Source organism: Pteropus medius, unplaced genomic scaffold (assembly GCF_902729225.1).
Source record: "Pteropus medius unplaced genomic scaffold, Ma_sr-lr_union100, whole genome shotgun sequence".
Classification (NCBI taxonomy): domain Eukaryota; kingdom Metazoa; phylum Chordata; class Mammalia; order Chiroptera; family Pteropodidae; genus Pteropus; species Pteropus medius.
Window position 1 is genome coordinate 15,276,366 of NW_024349802.1, and position 24,307 is coordinate 15,300,672.

Sequence of the window (24,307 nt, forward strand, 5' to 3'; positions counted from 1 at the left end):
TAGGATTGTGATATAGCTGTTTCTTAGATATATACACATTTTAATTATCACTGTTGCTCTAATTTTTTTTCCTTGTGGCCACTTTGAAAAGAACAATTTCAGATATTGCACCTTTACAAGAAAGAAACCACAATTTTCAAGAATTAATGGATGTTTTTGTATAAAAACCTTTTACACGTTGTTGATGTAGTGTTAGGTAATTAAATACCAAATATAATGTTTAAGAAACTTAAATCGTTTAAAAGTAGAAGGAAACTAGAACTTTTTTCTCTGATACTAGTTAGGGATTATCCTTTTTCTAAATTAAATTTAAGACTCATAGCTGGATACTTTGCTCTTCAGATATACTTTTTGTAGAAAACAAAGTGATAAAGGGGACAATAGCTTGATATTCTTGATAACATCTTGTAGTCTTGGTCAGTTTTAGGGTCAAGGACAGTATTAAGACCGGTCCTAGATTCTGAGCGAGCTGAAGGAGATGGGGTTAATTTTTGTGAGAGAAGATTGAAAGGTAGCATAATAATATTATTGAAGTATTTGAAAGGCTGTCATCTATAAAAGGACTTTTATTTTGCTTTAGAGGCTTTTAATAGGACCAGTGGGTGAAAGGTACAGAATAGCAAAATTCATTTCTATAGAAAGTAGAATTTTGTCACAATGAAATTCCTTCAGTTATAGTTCCATTTTGGTGTCATGATTTTTCTTCTCTGACCCTCACCCCATCAGATGTTAGAACAGAGGCAATGACCATTTGGCTGAATGAGGTGGTACCTATGAAGTTTGGTAGTAAAAGGCATTTAATATATGGCAGCCACTAATGACATTTTGTAGGTCAATTGCAAGAGATCTTGAGTTAGATAATCTGTAAAAATTTGTCCAAGATAAATAGATTCTTTGAAGGAGCTAGTGTTTTATAGAAAGTAATATTAATATTTATATAGTAAGTCATCTTTGATGTTAACGTTTATTCATTTCTCATTTTCCCTTTAATTCAGTCCTCCAAGTTGCTTTAGTGATAAAGAAAAAAATGACGTGCTTTTCTCTTCCCCAGACTTTTGGTTTTATGTACAAGGAGACCTGTCTCTTTCCTTCTTTATATCAATTTGAGAGTAAGGTGAACAGGAGTGATTTGGATGTAATTTATCTTGGAGCCTTAAATTCTGCTTGAAATAGCAATGTGTAGCTCTAATGAGGATGATTAAGGAAGGGGTAGTCAAACAAAATGAAGGAAAGGAGTGGAGGAATTAGGTAAAATAACAGAATAAGGTGGAATGGGCATAGTAAATTGGGCTAGTATTATAAGATTTGTACTTCTAAGACTATAAAATCTTATTTGGAATTATAAGAAACATTTTCAGTGAATGAGAATTACCCAAAATGCTAAATGGAGTTTTCTAATTTCCCAATAGAACATAATTTGAAGATATAGTTGTAGGAAAATCGAACAAATGCTCCCTTTAAAAAGAAGGTTAAAAATTTAGATGTGTGGTTATTTTGTGAGTCTTTGTGAGGCACATGTAATCACCCTCGGAGAAAACTGTAGGTTTATTTTTAGCACAATAAGAAACACACATGACCTTTTAGTGTGGCATTTATGTTGATAGTCAAATACTGATATCTCTGTTGGCCCAACTCATAAATAACAATGGCCGTTATACCTAAAGGTGAATAGATGTGATTTTCTTCTATATAAGTTGTATAGCTAAAATTACTGGGGATTGGTTTTGGTGCACAGTCTTTGAGGATAAAGTTCATATATTCCAAGAACTGACTTTCTAGTGCTGACTTAATAGGTTCGGTGGTCCTGCAGATGGCAGCATTTATACTAATTTAAACTTAATACATGCTGTAACTTCCTTAATGAAATGAATTTTTCCATTGCTTTCTTTAAGCGTTGGGGAAAATAAAACTATACATATAACTTTATTCAGCATGCTTTTATGATTAGTGCTTTTGTTTTAGTTTCAGAATTAATAGAAAGTTTAGCTTTAATATTATTTATTTAAAATAGTAATAAAGGAAGGCCCTTTTCAAAAATTGGCAGTATTTTTGTGTGTGTGTGCGTGAACATAGGTACATTATTTACAAACTCGGGTTTAATTTTAATTTTTGTCTCTGAATTAGGAGAAATTTCTTGTACTTTAGTGAGTCTTTGTGAGGCACATGTAATCACCCTTGGAGAAAACTGTAGGTTTATTTTTAGCATGATAAGAAACACACATGGGGAATACGTTTGTTATTTTAAATTTTTATTAGTACCAAAGTAGATGTAGGGTTTTTTTTAGTCAAAATAAGTCAAAAATAAAATTTTAATTCCCCACTCCTTTCCCTTTATTCTTCAGCCTTTTGCTTTAAAACCAATTTAAATTTCACTCTTAATTTGAATATCCTCAATTAATCAGTCTTAGTTTTCCAGCTTTTCCTTTCATTCCCGTTATATATCACCATTGTAATGCATCATGATGATTCTTCATTCTTCTGAGAACTGTACGTAGTTTTCATTCTTTAATACAAGTGCTACCTCTTTAGCTGGCTTAAAAGATAGAGGTTTCTGAAGCAATCAGCCCATGTAGTCATTAATGAGATTAAAGGGGCTGTCTTTTTCTTAACACGTTAGCTTGCCTCTGTAGTGTTCCAAGCCCATGGCATTCCATAGAGCTGGCACTAAACATGGATATTTTCTAATTAGTTGAATGCTACCCTTCTCTTCATCTTTGCTCTTCCTTTATTTACAATATTATTTGTAGTAGAATATTTGGATCCATCTCATACCTTGTTTTCTTCCTTTCCCTTCCACCCTTTTTGTCCTTATTCTTTTTCTATTTCTGCATGGTTATGCTCCATGCCTTAGCTTCTGCACGTAGTTCCCACTTAGAAGCAACACAGGGAAAGTACCTTGTCAGTGTCATGCTGCATCTGCCTTTCATTGGTATCTAAGCAACGGCAGCATGGGTTTGATGTCCTGTGGGAAAATGTCCCACATGAGAACTTGTTATGTATATGTGATGAAGGGGCTTTCCTTTGTTGAATTTAAACTCTTGAGACTCCTTCAAATATTATCAGAGCTGGTTTGATAAAAAGGTAATTGATGCTATAATTTAGAATTAGTTATCATTGGATTTGACGCCACTTCCCACAAAATGTCAAACAAAAAGAAATTTTATTCCATTCTTGGTCTTTTTCATTGGAAATAGCATTCTAAATTGTAGTGGTAAATTATTTTTCTGAATCCCAGTGGTAGCCGACATAACAATGGCAGCTTTCCAACGTATGCTTGCTTATCCATTTTACAGGTGTAGCAATGATGCAAATAGTCAGCTGCCCGTATGTAAAGACAGTCGCTACCACCAAGACCGGTAATTTTTAAAACCATCTTAGTTTGTTTTGTCTGTAAGTTGGCATGGTAGTGAATGTTGTTGTTTATCCTTTTATTTATTTATTTTTGCCCAAGTGAGTGGATTTTTTTATATTTTTCTTTTTAACGAGCAGTATAAATGCAGTTGTCATATTTGGCCAACACTTAATTTTCCCAATTGCCTGTAGTTTTAGCTTCTTTGGTTCACAAAAGCAAATAAGGTCAGATCACTTTATATCTTAATTTTTGTAATAAGTGTAAACAACTTCATTCTCATATTCATAACATTTAATTTTATTTTTTGATGTGTGTTTTTAAGTTAAATATAAAAAAATCATTTCCATGTGTAAAGTGATGTGATTATGCTTGCATGCCAGTGAATATGTGTGTGAATATTTGTATGTATAGTATTTACATTTTAAGGTTATTGAAGATAACTACCTGAAACTTAAATTCTAGTATAGGATTTGAGGTTTTGCTTTTCAGTTTTGATTCACATATTCTTAATTATTTATGTAATACCAGTTCTTTTATCTATCTTGTGAAAAATGTAAATCATGGCTTTTTAAAAAAATAGAAGAAACTTTGTTTTAGGAAAAGACTAAACTGACAGGGTTTGTAGGGATATTTGACTTAATCACTTAGTATTTAAAGTAGATTTTATAATAAACTCAGTTATTTAATTTAAAACAGAATTTTATTCATACCCTTTTAGGTACCTTAGATCTACAAAGATTTTGCCCCAGGGAATATACTCAGTAAATATGTTTGTTACCTTTATTTCATTAGAATTTGAAAAATTCTTTATTAAAAATATATTTCTATTAAGTAGAGATTGAACCATGATTTTTAGAATTTATTATGTTAAGACTTCATCATAGGTGTGACCCAAATTTCTGACTATTCTTAAGATACTTCTTGGGTTGAATTTCTGAATCGATTGAATTTAGGCAGTAGAACTAAATAAGGTTTGAAATAGATTTAAGTAAGTAAATCACATTTTTTATGTTTTTTTTTTGTTTGTTTCAAGTGGGTCATTTATTAATATTTAATAGGAAGATTAGTTCATATTTAAAAAATTTATTTTGAGTTGCAATTTGATACTTGGGTCTAATTTTTTTTTTCTTCTTCTTTTAGGTGTATTGCCAGGAATGGCCCCTCCTATTGTACCCATGATACATCCCCAGGTTGCTATTGCAGCTTCACCTGCTACCTTAGCTGGAGCAACAGCAGTTTCTGAGTGGACTGAATATAAAACAGCAGACGGAAAGACTTATTATTATAATAATAGAACATTAGAGTCAACCTGGGAAAAACCCCAAGAACTAAAGGAAAAAGGTATTGTTTTAATGACTTGGTGGGACATATTATAAACTATGATCTTATGAATAGAAAGGTGTTTGAAATTCTGACTTAATACCTTTATAACATGTTGGAGAAATTTTCTAATTAGTTGGATTATGTTTTTCTACTGAATTGATAAGTATGTATTTACTTAAAAAGCCAGTTCTACTTAAATGTTCCATCATTTTTCCACCTGGAGAAATTAAATTATACATACATACAAATATGTTTTTACTGTTGTCAGAAATTGCATTATTATTCTATTATATAATTCTCGGTACCCTGATTGAGATTGATAGTACTGATCAGAAAGGAATGTATGTATTGTATGTGTTCTGAAGTAAAAAATTCAGGCCCTTGCAGTCTTGGATGAAGAAGACTCAATTTTCTACATCACAAAGTTGCTGTTTGTGTTCCTCAGTATCTTAGTATCTTATCCTTTTCAGCAAAGTGAGTGACTGCTATAGATGATACATGAATGACCTAAAAGACCTTTTCTCTCTGATCAGTAGTCTTTTTTTCCAGTAATAGTTTCCTGACTGGTATAGCGAGGTATTTGAAGTTGAGTATTACCTTAGATTCAAATTAATGATTATAAGAAAGAACACTTTATCTTTGTGGTTAGTAACTTCTAATTATGGAATATTTTAACTGCTTAGTTTCTGAAAGTTCTTGGAAAATTACGTCAAAGCCATTGAGTGACATTATCTTAACTTTTTAAATAGAAAAATTAGAGGATAAGATTAAAGAGCCAATTAAAGAACCTTCTGAAGAACCTCTGCCAATGGAGACGGAGGAGGAGGATCCTAAAGAGGAGCCAATAAAGGAGATAAAGGAGGTAAAGGGCCATGACCCATTAACCTGGGAGCCAGCTCAGATTGTTGGGTACAAGTTACTTGGAACTGAAAATCCATTTGATACAGTTTTAGATAATTGTTATAGATCTGATCTCTGAAATTTTAGGGATTTTTGAAGTTTCTAATTTAGTTTTTCCTTTGAAGGTTTTCATAAATTACCTCTTATACTAAATCGAGGCCCCCTAGAAAGAAAGGGCCTTAGACTAGAGCTTGGACCTGATCTCCAGCCTCCTGATTACAGACTGATACATGTTAAAATTACAAGTACAACTTCATGTTTAGGGAATGTTCATCATATTTTATCTGTCCTCTCTTGGCAAGGAAAAATCTCTGTACATCGCTAGAAGGACTCTGCCTTTTAGGAAGCTTCCTTTATTCAGTGAGGAAACAAAGGTAGGCATGTTTTATATTAAGAAAGTTAGGCAAACAAAGAAATGACCTTAAACAAGATGGTCTCCTTTCATTCTGTATACTGTATTCCCCATTTCTGCTTCTAAGCAGATGGTTAGTAAGTCTGTAAGATAGGACCATCTACTGATGCCGGGGTTTCTTATTGTGGACTTTGCCTCTGTCTAGGGGGCAAGGTTTTAGAACTTAGAAATTTCTACTCAGAGTCTCCTCTCCCTGTACTGGCAGCAGAACTTATGTTGGTTGCACTTCGAACCATTTGCAGTGATCCTTGTATTTATGGGATATTCAGGTATAATTTTATTATATTAATTAAATGGGAATAATATCATTTCTCATAGGAGCCCAAAGAAGAGGAGATGACTGAAGAAGAAAAGGCTGCCCAGAAGGCAAAGCCAGTAGCTACTACCCCTATTCCTGGTACTCCGTGGTATGTAGTTGGCTTATTTAGTAAGTTCTTTTATTTATTTATTCATCATGCTTGATTGTTACATCCTGTAGAAGGCAAAAGTATTTTAAAAAGTGTATGTCAGATATCTAAATATTTTGGTTCTTGTTTGTTGTATTTTAGGTATTCAAACCTAAAACTCAGTTGCTGCATTATCTTCCTCCCTTCGTCATGCTCTCCATTAATGTTTGTTTTCATAATTTCTCTTTTGTTTCTCTCTTTCGTCCTCTCCCCATCACTGCTTTCTCTCCTGTTCCTGCTGTAATTCATTTAATCCATATATAGTCCACACATTGCAGTGAGTTGACTTAAAATCTGTAGGTTCCCATCCAACTTGTTTTTCTTGCTTTTTTTCTCTTTGTTTTTGTTACAGAAAAAATAAATGTGTTTGTTCTACAGAGCCCCACAGTTTGTATTTTATTATTGCATCCCTATGGCACTGTTTATTTGAGTCTTCCATTCCTGAGTTTCCTACAAATGAGCAAGCAGATACAAAGATATGCTCTTATTCAGGTTTGATCTTTTTGGGTGGTGATGTGCCTTCCCGTCAAGATGCACCTAGTTGTCTCTTTTTTGTGCGATTGTAGCAGCCTAGATCAGTGGTTTTCAACCAGTAGTGATTTTGCCACTCTTTCCCCTGCCCCCATCAGTGGATGTTTGATAATGTCTAGAGACATTTTTGGTTGTCATAACTTGGAAGGTTTTAATAGCATCTAACATCTAGTAGGTAGAGGATAGGGATGCTTTTAAATATCTTACCATGCACAGGACAGCTCTCTACAAAAATTATTTGGCCCAAAATGTCAATAGTGCTGAACTTGTAAAACCTGGCTTAGATCCATCAAATCATTTAGGGTTGGAAGTAGTGGTAATGTATTTCTATCATTCCTTTTTTATTTATTAGCTGGAATACTGAGAGATGTTTCCTCCTAGCAACATTGGTTGTTAGAGGTATAAATTGTATAGGAAAGAAAAGATATACTGGTTTTCAGAATGAGTTCGTTTGAGTAATACAAATTCATAGATTCAAATATATTTTGTATGTTTCGATCCATTGCAGTTATTATCATTATTGATGTTGAGTTATTTCATCTTTGACTAAGTGAAGCCTTCAGGTTGAATCCTGAGGGTTTTTTTTTGATGCAACCCTATCTACCTCTCTGCTCTTGCAAGATGTTCCTGGCCTATCTCATGTATTTCCTGCCTGAAACCTAAGATTTCAGCCATTTCTCTAAGGACCCCCAGTTTCTTTTTATGGGACGTGGCATTGATAGGCCTCAGTGTGAGATCTAGAGATAGTTGTTACTACTGAATTAGTCATTATGTTTTACCTTTCTGGTGGACACAAATGTAAGCTACATATATTTAAAGATACATCATGAGTTCATGCCATTACTTGTAATTTCGGTCTAATACCTGATTTTTACTGAACCTCATCATCTGTCTTAGTTTAGTATCTCCTTTCCTGCTGAAAATCCTGTTTCTGAGTGATAGTAACATAATTACCCATTTGCTTTTCTCACACGTAAGTCACAGACTAACAGTAACCAACAGTATCAATAACTCTGATTACTGAAGACAGTTCAAGCCTTTTTTCAAGTTATTTTTATGTTTGGGGTACATCAGTCTAGGGATATATAGTCAAGTTGTGTTTTAAAGGCATTTAAAATAGTTTTCTGTATAATTTCACCAACTTAATTCACAGGCTTATTTTAAAAAAAATAAAATATGGTTCTAAAATCAAAGTATGAAAACAATCTATATTCAAAGAATGTATTCCTAGGTTGTGGTTTGAGTGTTACACATGAAAAGCTGGTAACTCTGAACTCCACCAGTCTGAAGCTTTGTGGGCCTCATCACTTTTCATACTTAGGTCCTTCGATTAGCGAAAATTTCTTTTGGAGTTTGTTTAATTATTGTTTTTCTTTATCTGTTTCTTTTTCCTTTTCTGGAGCATTTCTAATTTGCATGTCAAGTCTCTTGTATTTGTTATCCTCTAAACCTCTTTTTTTCTTATATCCATAGTTTTTGTGCTCCGCTTTGAGTTATTTTCTCTTTGATCTGACAGGATATAGAAAAGAATATGAATGTGTTAAAAAAGCATACAATATGAAAGAATTATATGAAGTAAAAAGTTTTAGAATTTCACCCTCATAAAGCCTCTTTATTAATAAATTTTGTTACATGTGCCTTCTGGACCTTTTGCTATATCGTGTTTTATGTACATGTTTGTAGAAGTATGTGTGTGGTGTACATGCACATTATAGTGTCTTTAAAAAATACATTTACTCTTCAGTGTTTTTTACTAAATAAGTAGAAATTTTGCGGTTTTAGTACATATAAATCTACTTGTGATGGTATAGTTTTCTGTTGTATGGAAATGCATAGTTTTCCTATAGGCGGATGATTAGGTTGTCTCCTGGGTGGTGTGTGTGTGTGTGTGTGTGTGTGTGTGTGTGTGTGTGTGTGTGTGTGTGAGGGGTTGCCCTTGGCATTACAAAAGTTGTTGTTTAGAACATCCTTATACATATTTTATTTCTGAATTTCTTCAGGTATTTCTTTTGGATAGATAAACTGAATTGAGTGATGTAGCTATTTAAAATTTTGATGGATATTGCTTAAGTAGACTTCGGAAAGGTTCTTGGTGAGGGAGGCAGGCAGAGGGGCTGTACCAGTTAACATTCCCAACAATAGCCTTAGTACCAGTTTCCCTATACTCACCAGTATAGGGATATTCCTTTAAAATCCTTGGTGACCTGATCAAAAAAAGGACTCTTACATTACCAGAATGCTGGTGTCATTGAACCTGTTTCATGCTTACTGGCTGTGGATTGCCTCTTCAGTTTTTGTTCATCTTTTTTATGGACTTGTCTTTTTCTTAATTACATGTGAGAGACTTTATTATGTATTACAGTTTCTATCAGGTGATTTTTGTTCGATGTCATAGATAAATTTTATATTGATGAGATCAAATTTTTGATCTTTTTATAGATTCTAGGTTCTGTGTTCTTAGAAGGCATTGCCATCTAAGAAAAGCACACAACTGTATGTTTTCAGTGCTTTTACAGTTCATCTGAATACAGGTACCCCCCCTCTTTTTGAAAGTTTGCCTTATGCCACTTCACTTTTACAAAAGACCTACATTACTTCCTCTTTTCGGTAACTGAAAGAAATCAGAAGAGGGTTTTTGCTTTATCGAGAAAAGGCAAAAAGTGAAAATAGAGTTTCTTTTGCAACAAACCCTAATAGAGGTAGCCAGTACCCCAGCAGCTAGAGTGGCTCTGCCAGGCTCTTTCCTGAGAACTATACTCAGCATCAAGCCACCATAGCTTTGAATTGTGTATCTCTGAGCATCTGTGCATCTTGATTTATTTTGTGTGTCAGCAAGATGTGTCCATAAGGTATCAGAAAAGCCTAAGAGAGCTCATAACAGGTGTTACACTTAGTATAAAACTGGATGTAATTAAGTGTTTCGATTGTGGTGAACAAAATAAAGACATTGTATATATGTCTTGAATTTTGGGTCTGGGAATGCTCAAAATTTTTTCCATATAAATGAATAATAATTGCTTCTTTGCTTTACATCATCATTTCAACTTACGAAAGGTTTCGAAGGAACACTCAAATAGCAGAAGAAAGTTGTACGTGAGAGATAACCATCTGTCCAAATTATTTTCCAAGGAATGTATTATCAGTGTAACTTTAATCCCTAATTTGTTATTTTCTATTCCTTATAAAATGGATAAGCACTAACTAAGCTAAACAAATTGTTCAGCTAAGGCAGGATATGCTACTTCATTTGGATAATCAAATTTTTATTAGTCTGTCTCTTGATATCTTCAGATGTCGCTCTTTGAATTACTTTCTTTAGAGATAAGAAGCTAAGTATAAAACATGAAGTTTCATGTTTCCTTTACCTGTATTGTGATTTTTCTTTCTGGCATTTCATGGCATTGGTTGTACTCTTTTTAAAGGTCACAGACCAATTTTAATTTTTTTCCCATTGCTTACTAAGATTACATCACACAGATTTAGCTTGCATTTTTATAATCCCGTACAAAGTGCAAAGTGAGGGCTGCCTGTATTTGCCATGCTTTGTTTGTCTGTAGTCTGTTGCATTTTAACTTATGAAAAATTTATCTTTGAACTTCTAGTCACTTTTATATTTACTGAGAGTGGCCCAGGGCTGGCCAGCCAGCCTGCCACCTTTTCTTCCTTCCTTCCTTCATTTGCCTGCTGTGTTTCTATAGTTATTTTTGTTTTCATAGCTTTTTACTCTCAATATTTTTTTATGAAAAAATTGAAACATACAGAAACATCGAAAGACTGTTTCTAGAACAGTGAACACTATATATTGACCACCTACATTCTACAGTTAACATTTTATCATTTAGTTTGGCTCTTTTGTATTCATCCTTCAATGCATCTGCCAGTCTTACTTTTTTAATACATTAAAAGTTGCAGATATCAGTATATTTCACCCCTTAGCACTTTATCTTGCATTTATTAGTAGAGAGCAATTCTGTGACACAGGAATTCTTTGTCCATAGTTTTTCTGTTAATCCTGAAATGTCCTGACAGCTTCACACTCCACATTTACCACTAATGCAGTTGGTGCTGTATAAGCACACGTAGGTGTTTTGAAGCCAGTGAGTTAGACTAGCGTTTCTGTCTTCGAGTGGTTACTGCCGTTAGTATAGATCAGTGTTTTAGAAACTGGCATTGAAAATTTAGACTTAATTTTTTTCCCCAATAAACATCTAACAAAATGGCTTAGGTGTCTCAGGATGGTTCTAATGGAGATTCTTGAAGGGAATTCTGCAGTGAATCTTTAAAAAATATGGCAGCTTTATTGAGATAATTCACACACCATACGATTCACTCATTTAAAGAGTACAACCTAATGATTTTCAAATATTCACAGAGTTGTACGACCATCATTATAACCAACTTCAGAATTTTTTCATTACCCCAAAGAGAAACATGCGCATTGACAGTCACTCTCCACTTCCGGTCAACTCCCTCAGCCCTAGGCACTAGTCTGCTCTCTGTCTAGGTTTGCTTAGTCTAGACATTTCATATGAATGCATATATGTGGCCTTGTGTGATTGGCTTGGGTAATTTCTTTCACTTAGCAATAATCATTTTGAGACTTATCTGTGTTGTTGAATAGCTCCTTTTATTACTGAGTAGCATGCCTTTGTTCGGATATGCCAGTTTATCCATACTTTTGTTGATGCACATTTGGGTTGGTTCCAGTATTCAGCCATTCAATGCCTAGATATTTGCCTATTTGAAATAGTCCCAAACTGGATATAGCCCAAATTAATTTGTATAAGAACATTCTTATACAAATCTTTGTGTAGACATATGTTTTTATTTCTCTTAGGTAAATAACTAGGAGTGTAATGCCTGGATTATTTGCTATATATACTTAATTTCCTAAGAAACTGCCCAGTTGCTTTTTTCCAAAATGGTCCTACCATTTTGAAATTTTTGTCAGCAGTGTATGAGAGTTCCAGTTGCACTATCATATTTTGGGTTCACTGAACTTCTTTAATATTTATGTCTTTTACCAAATTTGGAGATGTTTGGGAGCCATTATGTCCTCAGATTTTCTTCTGCCCAGTATCCTCCTCCTCTTCTGGAATCCCAGTGCCATGTATGTGAGGCATTTTGATATAGTCCGATAGTTTCCTGAAACTGTTCATCTCCGGGTTCTGTGCGCCCACCCCAGTCTTAGGATGAGATAATTATTGATCTGTCTTCTGTTTCAGTGATTGTTTCCTGTGTTATCACCATTCTGCCCTTAAGCCAATCCAGAGAAATTTAATTTCAGTTGTATTTTTCATTTGTAAAATTATTTTTAATAGTTTCTATTTCTGTGCTGAGAACGTCTGTCTTTTCATTCATTTTAAATTTGTTTTATTTCATGGAGCCTAGTTATAATTGCTGCTCTAACATCTTTAATTATTTCAACAATAGAGGCTTTGTCTGATAATTTCAAGGCTAGGTCACCTTGGGCTTGGCAGCTGTTGATTAACTTGATTATCTGGCCATAAAGACCTGGTTTCTCTTGGCGTTTTACCTGCCTGTGCCATGGTCATTATGCTGCTATGTGACTAGGGGCCATCCTCAGGGCAGAGGTTTGAGGGAGGAGAAATGGGAAATTTATACCCTTGTAGTTGCTTCTCTAAATTTTGACTCTCCTCCATGCTGCTGCCTTTTTCTTTCTTTCTTTCTTTCTTTTTTTTTTTTTAACTTTACAGAGTCCTCACATTGTTTTTTCTGTTTTGTCCGAGTTTCTATGACGCTTTAGTGGGTGTGTAGTGTCATAAGTCAGTCGGTACTTCTCTTTATTTTTTATACCAGATATAGTCAGATATAAAGGCTTCATAGAAGGTTGCATTTGAGTATGTAATTCTGGTTTGGTAAGAAATGTTAAGAAGTATTGTGTAATAAGTAGGGTGCTATGATCTGTTCTTTTAGCTTTATTTAGCACTGCTTAATTTCATTATTGCTTTTTTGCCGTTAAACATATCCTTTGTGATAGGTTAAATTGAACATTCTCAGTCTGAGTGTGCCAGACCAAGTTTCTAAGCATTCTAAACTCTGATCACAAATCGCTTTGCTTTTCCAGGGTTTCTCAATATGTTAAACCGCAATTTTAACCTTAGCCAGTCAACCACCTTAGCTAAAAACCATGTTTGGTTCTCTATAAAAAAATAACTATTAGTAATGTAAACATTACCCCCCCGCACTAACTCCCCTTTTGACAGGATGACAGTCAAAGACCTAGCTATAAAATGTGTTCCATAACGTAAGGTAATGATATATGAACCAATTCTTAGGTGTGTCGTTTGGACTGGCGATGAGCGGGTCTTCTTTTATAACCCTACCACCCGTCTTTCCATGTGGGACCGACCCGATGATCTGATTGGAAGGGCAGATGTTGACAAAATTATTCAGGAGCCGCCTCATAAAAAAGGAATGGAAGAAATGAAGAAACTAAGTAAGTTAACGTTCTTTTTATATTTTGACAGAAAATGAGAGGCCATTTAGAAAAACTTTTATTTTCAAGGAATATAATAAGAATTTCGAGAAATGGAGAATAGTCTGTACTAGTTTGAGTTCAATAATAGAGATATAAAAAGTAGAGAATTTGGATTGGAATTTTTTTTTGTAACATATTTATATATGTACTTTCTTTACTTGTCCTTGTCAAGATTTTTAGTTAGTACAAGATATGTTGGTACTGCAGATGTTTGCTCCATATTTAATAATACTAAACTCCTTGGTGAGTCTTTTAGCACCTTTTGTGACTAGTAATGTATTTTCGAAATAATCAAAACTGTACAGATTATTTGAAAATATTTTACTGTTTACTAAAATTTTATAAAATACAAAAATACGAAATTTTGTGAAAATACAAAAGCTTATTATTAATCCTTTAAACTGGATGAAATTTAGGGAAGGTAAGCTTTATTCTTGACAATATAGACACTTAAACCTTATTAAAAGATTTTTTTTATTCTACCTCATGTTCAGCATTCCAGTATATATAATGAAGACATAATTTTTATTGACGTATTTTTTATTGGTAATTTGCCCTTGTATTGATATAATTATGTTTATATAGGATCCTCACATGTATTATAGAAGCATGATCAATGAATCATTTGATACATACTTCAAAAAAAAAACAAACCCTAATATATGTCATTTACAATAATTGAGAAATCTTCATGGATTGCATATGTGTGGTACTAACATTTTCTGCTTACAAATGATTTCTAAATCAGTCAGACTTTTCCCACCTGGTACTGAAGATCTGGGCACCAACTTTTTCCCCTTCAACAAAATGTTTTATAGCTGTGATATTGATAATGCTTTATAGCCATAGTGTTCAGTCATGCCAAGAAAGCGTGTGATTTGCTTTTGTTTTTATGAATCTTAAAATATTCAATCCATTTATTAACTACATGCACCAAAGAATCATTTCAAAATGAATGAGTATTTAATGTAAAGAGTGGATTAATAGATGAGGTATAGAATCACCAGGCTTTGTTTAATGTTTTATAAAGGGGTGCATGTTGTGGAATGGATATTTTATATAAGCAGGATTAAAAGAAAAGATCGTATAATAGATGCATGTAACTATTCATAATAATATTTGAAATATTTTTGCCAGGGCACCCAACCCCAACAATGCTGTCCATCCAAAAGTGGCAGTTCTCTATGAGTGCAAGTAAGTGAACTAACTATAAATTGCAGCTTCTTTGTAATAACTCTTAAAGCAAATGTTCTATTAGTGGTTAACAGAAGGAGTGCCACTTAGATACTTCAGTTGTTGCTTGCTTATTTTTATTCTGACAGAGGTTAATGAAATTTTATTTTATAGTTAAAGAAGAACAAGAATTAATGGAAGATATTAATGAAGATGAGCCTGTTAAAGCTAAAAAACGGAAGTAAGTAATACCTACAGTTTATGTAATTCAGGTAGATTTTATATTTTAAAAGTTGATTAGGTCATAGTCAGTTCGTGATTGGGACAGGTAATGTGTATGATGTTAGGAGACAGAAATGATGATTGCTCTATTAGGCCTGATATTAAAAATCTTTGCTTTAGAATGTAGAAATGGTGTCCCTGCTGTTGCTAGATTTTCAAAAAAATTGGTTATTCAAATATGTATTATGAAGCCAAATGACATTTTAAGAATTAGTCAATAAATTATTTTTAGGCATTCATTAGACCTGAATTTTATACAAAATAAATTTCCTCCCTAATATAGACCCTAACAGACACCATTCCAGAAATCTCATAAATACAGACACAGACTTCTCTCTCTTTTTACATGCTTGTCACTTCCCTAGTCGTCGAGTCTGTGGTGATTTTACTGGTGAAGAGAGGGAGGGGACGCATGAGCTTAGAATTTTGCGAGAAAGAGACTGCTGTTAAGTGAAGCATTAGTTTGGCTAGTGCTCTAGAGTTGGGTAAAATATGAACACTATTAACTAATTATGGGGGGTGGACAGGTGGGGTACATGGTGTTTGGGGGAGGGGAGAATGGGACCATTATTTAGCAGCAAAAAGGAAAGTTTGAAGATGTTAGGAACTGGTTGATCATAATAGTCCTTATTCTGAAAAGGACAGATTGAATGCAGCCAAATTATGGCAAAGAAATCAGTAAGTCAACCCCTATCAAGGGTGGTTCTTTTAAAAAAAAATTTCTTGATTGGCAACACGTTAAAGAAATTAAGATATTAAAGAGAATCACTCATAATCGACCACAGTAACAGCTATTTTTATTTTTGTAGTTGACTTTTTAGTTCTTGACCAAATGTATAAGTATTTTTATTAGTTGCAATCAACTGATTTTGTGTTCTTTTTAAAAAAAATCTAGAATAAGACATTTGTTTTCTTAATTATTATAAATGACTGTATTCATTCTGTTTATGTACCATAATTTTGGATGTTCCTACAATGTTAAACTTTTAGGTTGTTTTTAATTGTTTGTTCTTATAGACAACTCTGTAAGGTTTTTAACTGCTTTTATCAGGAGAATGTCAAAGAAGTCCTTTATGTGGATTGCCCGAGCTTCTCTATTTAGGTACAAAGCTAAAAGCCTATCTTTCCTGGCTTAGTTTTTCTTTATTTCTTTAATTGAGATAGATAGTGATAGTTTGTATTGTGATATTTTCATTTAGTATAATTTTATAAAGATTATTTGTTTACATTAGTTATATTTCTTGGATGTCTTTTAACTCTTTAACTATTTAAATAGTTCTTAAATAAATTATTTTAAGAGGGTATATTGTTGGGCAAATTGCTTTTACCTGTTTGTTTTGTGCATATCTTAGGTCACAGACTATCTCGCTAAGTTCCTGCAGGTCACGGACTATGTCTTCTGTTTCTTTTGATTCATGCCCTAAGAGTTTAATTACCTCTCACCATATTTGTGGGTTAGCCTTAGTTTCTTTTAATTCCCTGGGCTACCTTCACTTTTGAATTTTCTAATGTTCTCTTTTCCTGATTTCCCTTAAGTTTATGTAGGGAATATGGATCAGTTTTTATTTTTATATTTAGCAGATCATATGTAAAAAAGAAGATCTGCTCAAACACACCAAACTATGGAATTACTTATTTTTTTTGATTATTCACATGAATGGGCCTTATTTATAGTTCAAATGTTTGAGAGGTGACTCGATTTCATGTTCATGATCTCACTTGAGTACCATACAGCAACAGGGTTGCCCTTAGCCCTGAGGTGCATTTTTTGGAAGAACAAGAAGTAGTTTAGTCATTGGTGAACAGTTTTAATTCCACCTCACTACTCCTGGGCCTATGTTGCTCTCTGGGACCTGTTCTTCAACTTAAATCTCAACTTATCGCCCAGACAGTGAGTAAAAAAATTGTCAGGTAGGTAAGGTATATATCTCACATATCTACTTGGCCAAGTTTGCAGATATTTTAATTTTGTTTTCAAAATAAATATTTGAGATTTCTAAGACTTATACCAATTTTTATTAGATTTTAAAACATGCATTTATAATGTAAAACATTTTGGAGAATACTGTTTTTCCTGTATCATTTCAAGAACTAAAAATTATATTCTGTGCTGTTTAATTCTAACACATTAAGTTTTACTACAGTGTGAGATTTTTTTTTTTTTTAATAAGGTAGTTCATTTTATATAACAACTAGTGTCAGGGAGAGAGAGCACAGTGAAGGTATATTTTTCCCTACAATATAGCCATTGTAACTTTATTATTAAAATGAAAGTTGCTTATCCCTTAAAGTTCATTTGAAACCCTCAGTATAATTTGTTTTGCCAAAAATATGCTGCTCAGTAGTGAGTCTTGAATATTGTATTCATTTTAAGATTTTTGTAAGATTCCTTATTAGTATTTTGTCAGTTGATGCCCTATATTTTTTATTTTTTTTATAGGAGAGACGATAATAAAGACATTGATTCAGAGAAAGAAGCTGCAATGGAAGCTGAAATTAAAGCTGCCCGAGAAAGGGCCATTGTCCCTCTGGAGGCCCGAATGAAGCAGTTCAAGGACATGCTGCTAGAGAGAGGGGTCAGAAAACAATCTTTGGGGGAGATATTTCTGTTTTGTATAAGTAATATAAATATGTCTTGCTAAAAGGTCAAATCTAAGGTTAGTGCCCATGTTGTGGGGGGGGATAAGGGAAGCCTATCAAATTACTGTATCTTTTTCAAACAGGCTTTTTCTTGGCTAATTATATCATGTTTAACTGAATGCCACTTACTATCCTTTTAAGTATAACATTTAACATTTATTGGGTCATTAAATTTTGGTGAGTAATGTAAGACGAATATTAACATTGCAGAATGGCGGACTACTTGGGATAGGTAAGGTATATACAATTCTTCCTTTAATATTTTCAGAATGGCTTTTGGTTAAAGAAGAACTGGTACTTTATGGTATTATTATTAATGAAGCTTACTTGCAAAGAGATTTCAACGTTTTGTTTATATTCACAGACTCATTCGAATAAGTAAAATTGTTCAGTTTTAAATCACAGCATTGTTCACAAGATTGGAGCAAGCATGAGAAATCAAAATACAAATCTTCAAGGCTTTTTCTGATGTACTTATTTTTAAAATGTCACACAGTAGTGGTTATTTTAATGAGTAATTAAGTGTGTGTTATTTCTATATAATGTAGAAATGTTCAGAGCCAATTAGTGTGGAAGTTTGCTATTGCTAGCCTCCCACTGCTTGTCATTTATTAGTGATGGAAACTTCAGGATGGGTTTTATTATGTCTCTTTTTTAAGCAGATGTCCTGTAGATTTCAAGCAAAATTATGTGACCTTTATGTTTTTAGAGTCAACTTAATTATGAGGGGAAATACATTTTTTATTTTAAAGGTGTCCGCTTTTTCAACATGGGACAAGGAGTTACACAAGATAGTTTTTGATCCTCGGTACTTACTTCTCAATCCTAAAGAGAGGAAACAGGTAAAAGGAAAATAATATATATTAAAAATATATATCATATGCCAGTAAAATTTTTAAATTGTAAGGAATAAAGTGCCATCCTTTTTTTTTCTTTTCCTAACACAGTACTTTAAAAAAAAAAAACAAAAAAACCATGGTCTCACATCTTAGAACATAGTAATCCTCTAGGTGGATGTTTCTGCCTTAGAGTACTTGGATATTTTTACCCTTATGGACATAGTTATTGCCTTGGGAACATTTGTCCTTATGCCTCTTACACACTGAGGTTACAGCTAAGAAGTTTTCAAAATTCATTTCAAATGCATTTATTAAGTTATTTTTTATTGGGTAAATGATGCAAATTTAGGGTAGAAAAATGGCAAAATATAAATGAGTAAAAAGAAAAAAGACCACCTAAAATTCTACCCAACAAATAGGACCACCTCTGAATGCTTTGGTTTGTAACCTTCCTGACTTATGTGCCAGTACATACGTGACATGTATATTATAGATGGACGACACTCAAAGACATTTATATGTCCCACACACACTACACACATAGAGTCCACATCTATGGTGAAAATGCCTTTTCACCGTAAACTTAAAGAAATGATGGACGCTTCAGGGTCTCTGCTGAACTAAAGTTGCTTTGTTCCTGAGTTGCCATTTATTCCCACAATGATTCCGTGACACATATCTCATGGTGATTGCTTCTTCCTCCAAAGCACTGCACACTTCCAACTTCTGAATTTCTGATAATTTCTGATAATTTCTGAATTACCTGGATCACCTGGCCACTGATCTCTGTTAAATGGTGAGTATGTTGGACCATGTGCCGTAGTGCTGTTGAGCTACAGGATTTCATTTGGCAACAGTAGTATCAGTCTTCCATATTTATAGTTTATTGGTTGGAATAATTCTCTACACGATGTGTGTCATTATGCTTGTGGGTCTGATCATAGACTTTTTACGAAAAAGGAAATTTTACAGTGCACCACATGTGTATTTTTGTACTTCTAATAGAAAGACATGACTTTTCAAATATATTTACATCTGCATTTCAAGCACAGTAGTCTTTAAAAGAAAAAACAAAATGATTTGTGTGGTATGGTCTCATTCTCACCTGAGTTGATGGCCTTAATTCTTTACTTGTTCCCACTGTACACTTCAAATCTATCAGGAAATCTACCTCCAAACACTTTTCTAAATCCAGCCTCCTCTTCACCATTTTCCCCAGTCACACCCTAATTCAAGCCACCGTGATCAGCACTCATCATCTGTGTAGCCCCTAATCAATCTCCTTGCTTCCCTCCATTCTTGCTCTTTGTGTAGTCAAGTTCTTTTTCCACACAGCAGCCAGACTAATTTTGATGTTTAAGTGACAGATTAAGGCAATGTTCCTCTGGTTAAAGTCTGTGCAGTGTTTTCCATTTTGTTTAGGATAAAATCGCAAGTTTTCAACATGGCCTGTGAGATTGTGCATGCACTCATGCCTGCGTACTTCTTGAGTTCTTTTCTTAATTTGTTCATTCTAGTTATACTGGCCTTGTATACCTTAACTGAGCCAGGCACACTCTGGTACTTGCTGCTTGCTCCCTCTGCTCGGAATGTTTTCCCCCAGGTGTTTGCGTAGCTCGCTTCATCATTTCATTCAACCTCTCTTTGCCTTCTTTAATGTTTTCACAGCATTCATAGTTATACTTATCTAAAATTATCATTTATCATTTGTCACCTCCTTCTGCATAATATAAATTTTGTGAGGGCAGGAACTTTGTCTTGTGCTTTGCTCTAAGTGTAGTTCCTGGAACAGTGTTAACCCAAATATCCCTGAAGACTTACTTTAAAACTTTTATGACTTAAGAATACTGTACTGCGTGTTATAGGTTCTGACTGAGTGAAATTACAAGTACACATTGGGAACTGAAATTCTTTCTCAGTTTTGGAAACATTGTAAGCTGGTGTTACCTCTTTAATAGAGTTACACTTAAAAAGAGATACAGTATTAAGCATTATTCTATTTTAAATAAAAACTCGACTTAAAGGTTCTCATACCTTTCAAGTAGAATTCTTTTACGATTGGAGTGTAAGAAATGAGAGAGCAGAAGTTAACATTTAGGTTTAATATATATAATTTTTCTGTACTTAGTTTGATTATTCTCTTGGGAATATGAAATCAAGGAGAAACCAGTTAAGTGCTAGGTTACATATTTGCACTGGAGAACTTCATAACTGAAATTTGTGCTTTGATTTTCAAAAACTAACAATTTCATTGAAAATGCCTCAATCTAAAATTACATCTTTTTCAGTTCTGTTCTTTTTTAGTTATCTTTTGACATATATATTTTACATCATTATGAAAGATGTGTTTTATGTAATCGTTACCATAAATTTTAACTTATGGTTTTCCTTATTTAATCTTGTTTTTGATAAAAGGTTATGTAAGGGATGAGAAACATTTTTATTTGTTATGACAAATTAAAAAATTTTTCAAAATAACCAGACCATGCAGGATGTTAGGCTCTGATGTAGGGAGAAGTTATGCTAGCACTTTAAAATAAGTTGTCTTGTTATCTTGTTTCAAAAAATAAAATGAAAATAATTTAATGTATGTTATTCAAAGCTTCATAAGATTGACAGTGTTACAGTATGGTAATGTGTTACTTATTCATTACTCATGATTGTCAGCTTTCCATCTAGGCCACTGTTTATCGAATCAGCCTCAAATTATAAATGGAATTAAATTGATGTGAGAATCAAACAGTGCAGACCCATTGAAAAGGAAAAACTATTCTTCTATTCACTGAATTCTTTGACAGGAAATGTGTAGGTTTTTTCTCACATCAATCAGTTCCCTGACACCAGCTGGGTGTCCTACAATTAAACTGAATTCTGATACTGCCTACCAGGAATTAACATCGTATCTCACAGATTAAGGGCTCAGTTCCACAAGAGTGACCCCACTTCAGACACCAATCATAAGTAGTAGGTCCCTAAGTCACCCAGAATCCTGTTTGATGTGGCTGCATTTTAGGGTTTCCTGTGACCCTCTCTTCAGGTTTGTTAATTTACTGTAACAATTCAGAGAACTCCGGGAAACACTTCTGTTTATTGGATTATTATGTAATAAAGGATAAGATAAAGGATACAGAGGAACCAAAGATGATGAGATACAAAGGACGAGATCTGAAAGGGTCCTGAGGGCAGGAGCTTCTGTCTCTGTGGAGTTGAGGAGTGCCACTCTCCCAGCACATATGTGGATGTGTTCATCAACTCAGGAGCTTTCTGAACCTCTTTGTTCAGATTTTTACGAAGGCATCGCTGCATAGGCATGGTTTATTAACTCATTGATGATTGTTGATAGAATTCAATCTCCAGCCTCTACTGCCTGGAAATTGAGGATAGACTGAAAGTTATACCCCTCTGATCACTGGTTGATTCCTCTGGCTATAGCCCCCATCCTGCGGCTTTCCAAAAGTCACTTCATTGACATAAACCTAGGTGTGGTTGAAAGGGACTTGTTAGAAATAACAAACCTGTTCTCTCCACCTTTATTTCAGGAACAGGACAAAAAACCAGATCACTTAGGAAATTACAGAGGGTTTAGGAGCTCTGGTCAAGAGTTCGGACAAAGACCATATATATATATTTTCTTATTATATCACAGTATCACACTCATACTTTTATGTAAACGTATATTTTGAAGAAAAATATACATATAGAAAGTCTAAAAATCTTAAGTGAAATTTCACGAAATGAACATACCATGTAATCACCTAGCTTGGGAAGTGGAAACAGGTGTGCAAGGTGACTAAGTCCTAGAGACCTGTGCAGCCTGGTACCTGTGGTTAACAGTACGGTGCTGTCCACTGAAAGTTTTGCTGAGAGGATAGATTTTACATTAAGTGTTCTTATCGCACACTAAATAATATAAACAAAAAGGGCAGAAGGAACCTTTGGAGGCGATGGATGTGTTTATGGCATGGATTGTGGTGATGGTTCACAGATGCATATTTACTTCCAAACTCATCAAGTTGTATGTACAGCTTTTTTGTATGTCAATTACACTTCAATAAACTGATTTTAAAGAAAAAAAAAACGGAAGATTACCAGCACTGTGGAAGCCGCCTTGAAGGCTTAGACAGTGTAGCCCTTTATAAATATTTTTTTGATTTTTGATTATGCCTATAAAAATGAACTTAACTAGGAATTGTTTTTAAAATTATTCTTTTACAATATTTTGTTTATGAGTTGATGTTATAAGAAAACTGCTTAAAATAGAGAACATAAAGCCAAGTATATTGGGAAGCATGACACAAATAATTAGGAGAAACTTGGAAGCATAACTCCTAATTTTCCATGAGACGTTCTTCTCAGAGAATGATTCCTAACCTTGGTGTAGGATGCCTCAGAGGAGGGGATGTGAAGTTTTGTCCAGCTTCTCAAAAGGAATCAATCTAAATTCACTTGGTTTTTATTTATCGCTTATTTTTTTTTTTTTTACACGAAAGTATATGAGAAAGGAGTTGGAAACAACTCTCCCCCTCCCATCAGCATGCAGATACTTTCATGATTTACTGCAATGCTGTATTTAGAAGGTATCGAAAATGACTTTGAGGCCTAGCAGGACACTGGAGATTATAGATATATCTATATCCTGTTAAAGATTGCTATATATATATATATAGACTGACCTGTAAAGATGTCTAAGGTATTTTAAAGAAAACTTTTTTTTTTGTCTTTTTCCAGAGATGTGCATGTACATATTTAAAAAGCCAAATAGTTCCATAGGATATAGGAAAAATATTAAGTGCCCCTCCCCCCGGTTTTATGTTCCTGAAGACAGTTCTTCCAGAGCCTTCTGACTTGACTAGACTAGTTGATCTCTACGCCTGATGTACAGCTGTCATTTTTGAGAATGACAGCTCTTTACCATTATCCTGGGGAATTTCCTTCATCTCTGTTTTTTTTGGGGGGCAGGAGTTCACCTTTCCCCTATATCATAAGCCTTTTCTTTCTTGGTTTATTCCCTTTTTAATGCATTCCATTCCTGCAATAGCTTCTTGAGAGGACAAGCATAAGAAATGAATATTTGAGGTCTTATATATTTAAAAATGTGTCTGTTGTATCCTTATTTGAAATTGTTTGGCTGCATAAGGAATTGGAAGTTGGAATTTTTTTTTTTTCTTAAGAATTTTGAAGGCATTACTCTATTTCCAGTTTTAGTGGTTTTTGGTTTTTTTTTTTTAGCGTTCTTGTTACCTTTCCTTTGTATGTGGACCTGTTTATTTTTCCTTCTGGGTAAGCATGTAGGATCTTCCCATAGTCTTTAGTGCTCTGAAATTTCATGGTGATTGTGTGCCCTGTTGGAAAGGCTTATTGTGCTGGGTACTTGCTGGTTCTTTCAATGTGGAATCAGACATCTTTCAGTTCTAGGAGATTTTCTTGAATTACTTTTTTGATTTGCTTCTAACTTTTATTTTTTTCATTCTGGGTTGGTCCTCACAGTTTCTTATCTTTTCTGCCCTGTTATCTACCTCTGTCTTGTTTAAATTTCCTGGGTATTTTTCTCACCTTTATTATCTAACCCTTCAATTGGATTTTTTATTTCTTCTGTCATCTTTTAGTTTCCTGAATTTTTTTTTTTTGTTCTTTGAATTTTTTTCATTTTATGGTTTCAATATCTTTTCTTTGTTCTTTAGGATCTTTTAGGATCGTCTTCTTTTTTAAAACTTTTATTTTTCTACATAGTCTCAAATTTCACTAAGTTTTTCTATTTTGGTCTCTCTATTTTTCACGTTGGAGAGTTGCCTTAGCTGTCTTGGTGACCCTGACTGCTCAGGATTAGGAATGCGGCACTGAGTGATCTTAGCATCCAGTTGGGCCCGTATGATTGGGGGCTTTATTTTAGAGCACTTGTCCGCCGGG

The 24,307-nt window shown here is 33.9% G+C and overlaps 1 protein-coding gene across 8 annotated transcripts in view; it reads left to right on the forward strand.

Moving 5' to 3' along the window:
• The window catches only part of TCERG1 (transcription elongation regulator 1), a 56,766-nt gene that overhangs the window by 15,368 nt on the left and 17,091 nt on the right, over nt 1-24,307 (forward strand). For 2 of the 8 annotated variants that reach the window (XR_005647294.1, XM_039836456.1), the window contains exons 6-15: nt 3,294-3,356; nt 4,493-4,693; nt 5,425-5,537; nt 6,306-6,394; nt 13,264-13,424; nt 14,604-14,660; nt 14,814-14,880; nt 15,973-16,023; nt 17,362-17,497; nt 18,314-18,403. Coding sequence is in view for 4 of the 8 variants with exons in the window: in XM_039836456.1 (XP_039692390.1) it covers nt 3,294-3,356; nt 4,493-4,693; nt 5,425-5,537; nt 6,306-6,394; nt 13,264-13,424; nt 14,604-14,660; nt 14,814-14,880; nt 15,973-16,023; nt 17,362-17,497; nt 18,314-18,403 (1,028 nt within the window). In the remaining 4 variants the exon portion in view is untranslated. The remainder of the gene's footprint in view (nt 1-3,293; nt 3,357-4,492; nt 4,694-5,424; nt 5,538-6,305; nt 6,395-13,263; nt 13,425-14,603; nt 14,661-14,813; nt 14,881-15,972; nt 16,024-17,361; nt 17,498-18,313; nt 18,404-24,307) is intronic. The other 6 variants (XR_005647295.1, XM_039836457.1, XR_005647296.1 and 3 more) reach the window with 3 other exon arrangements.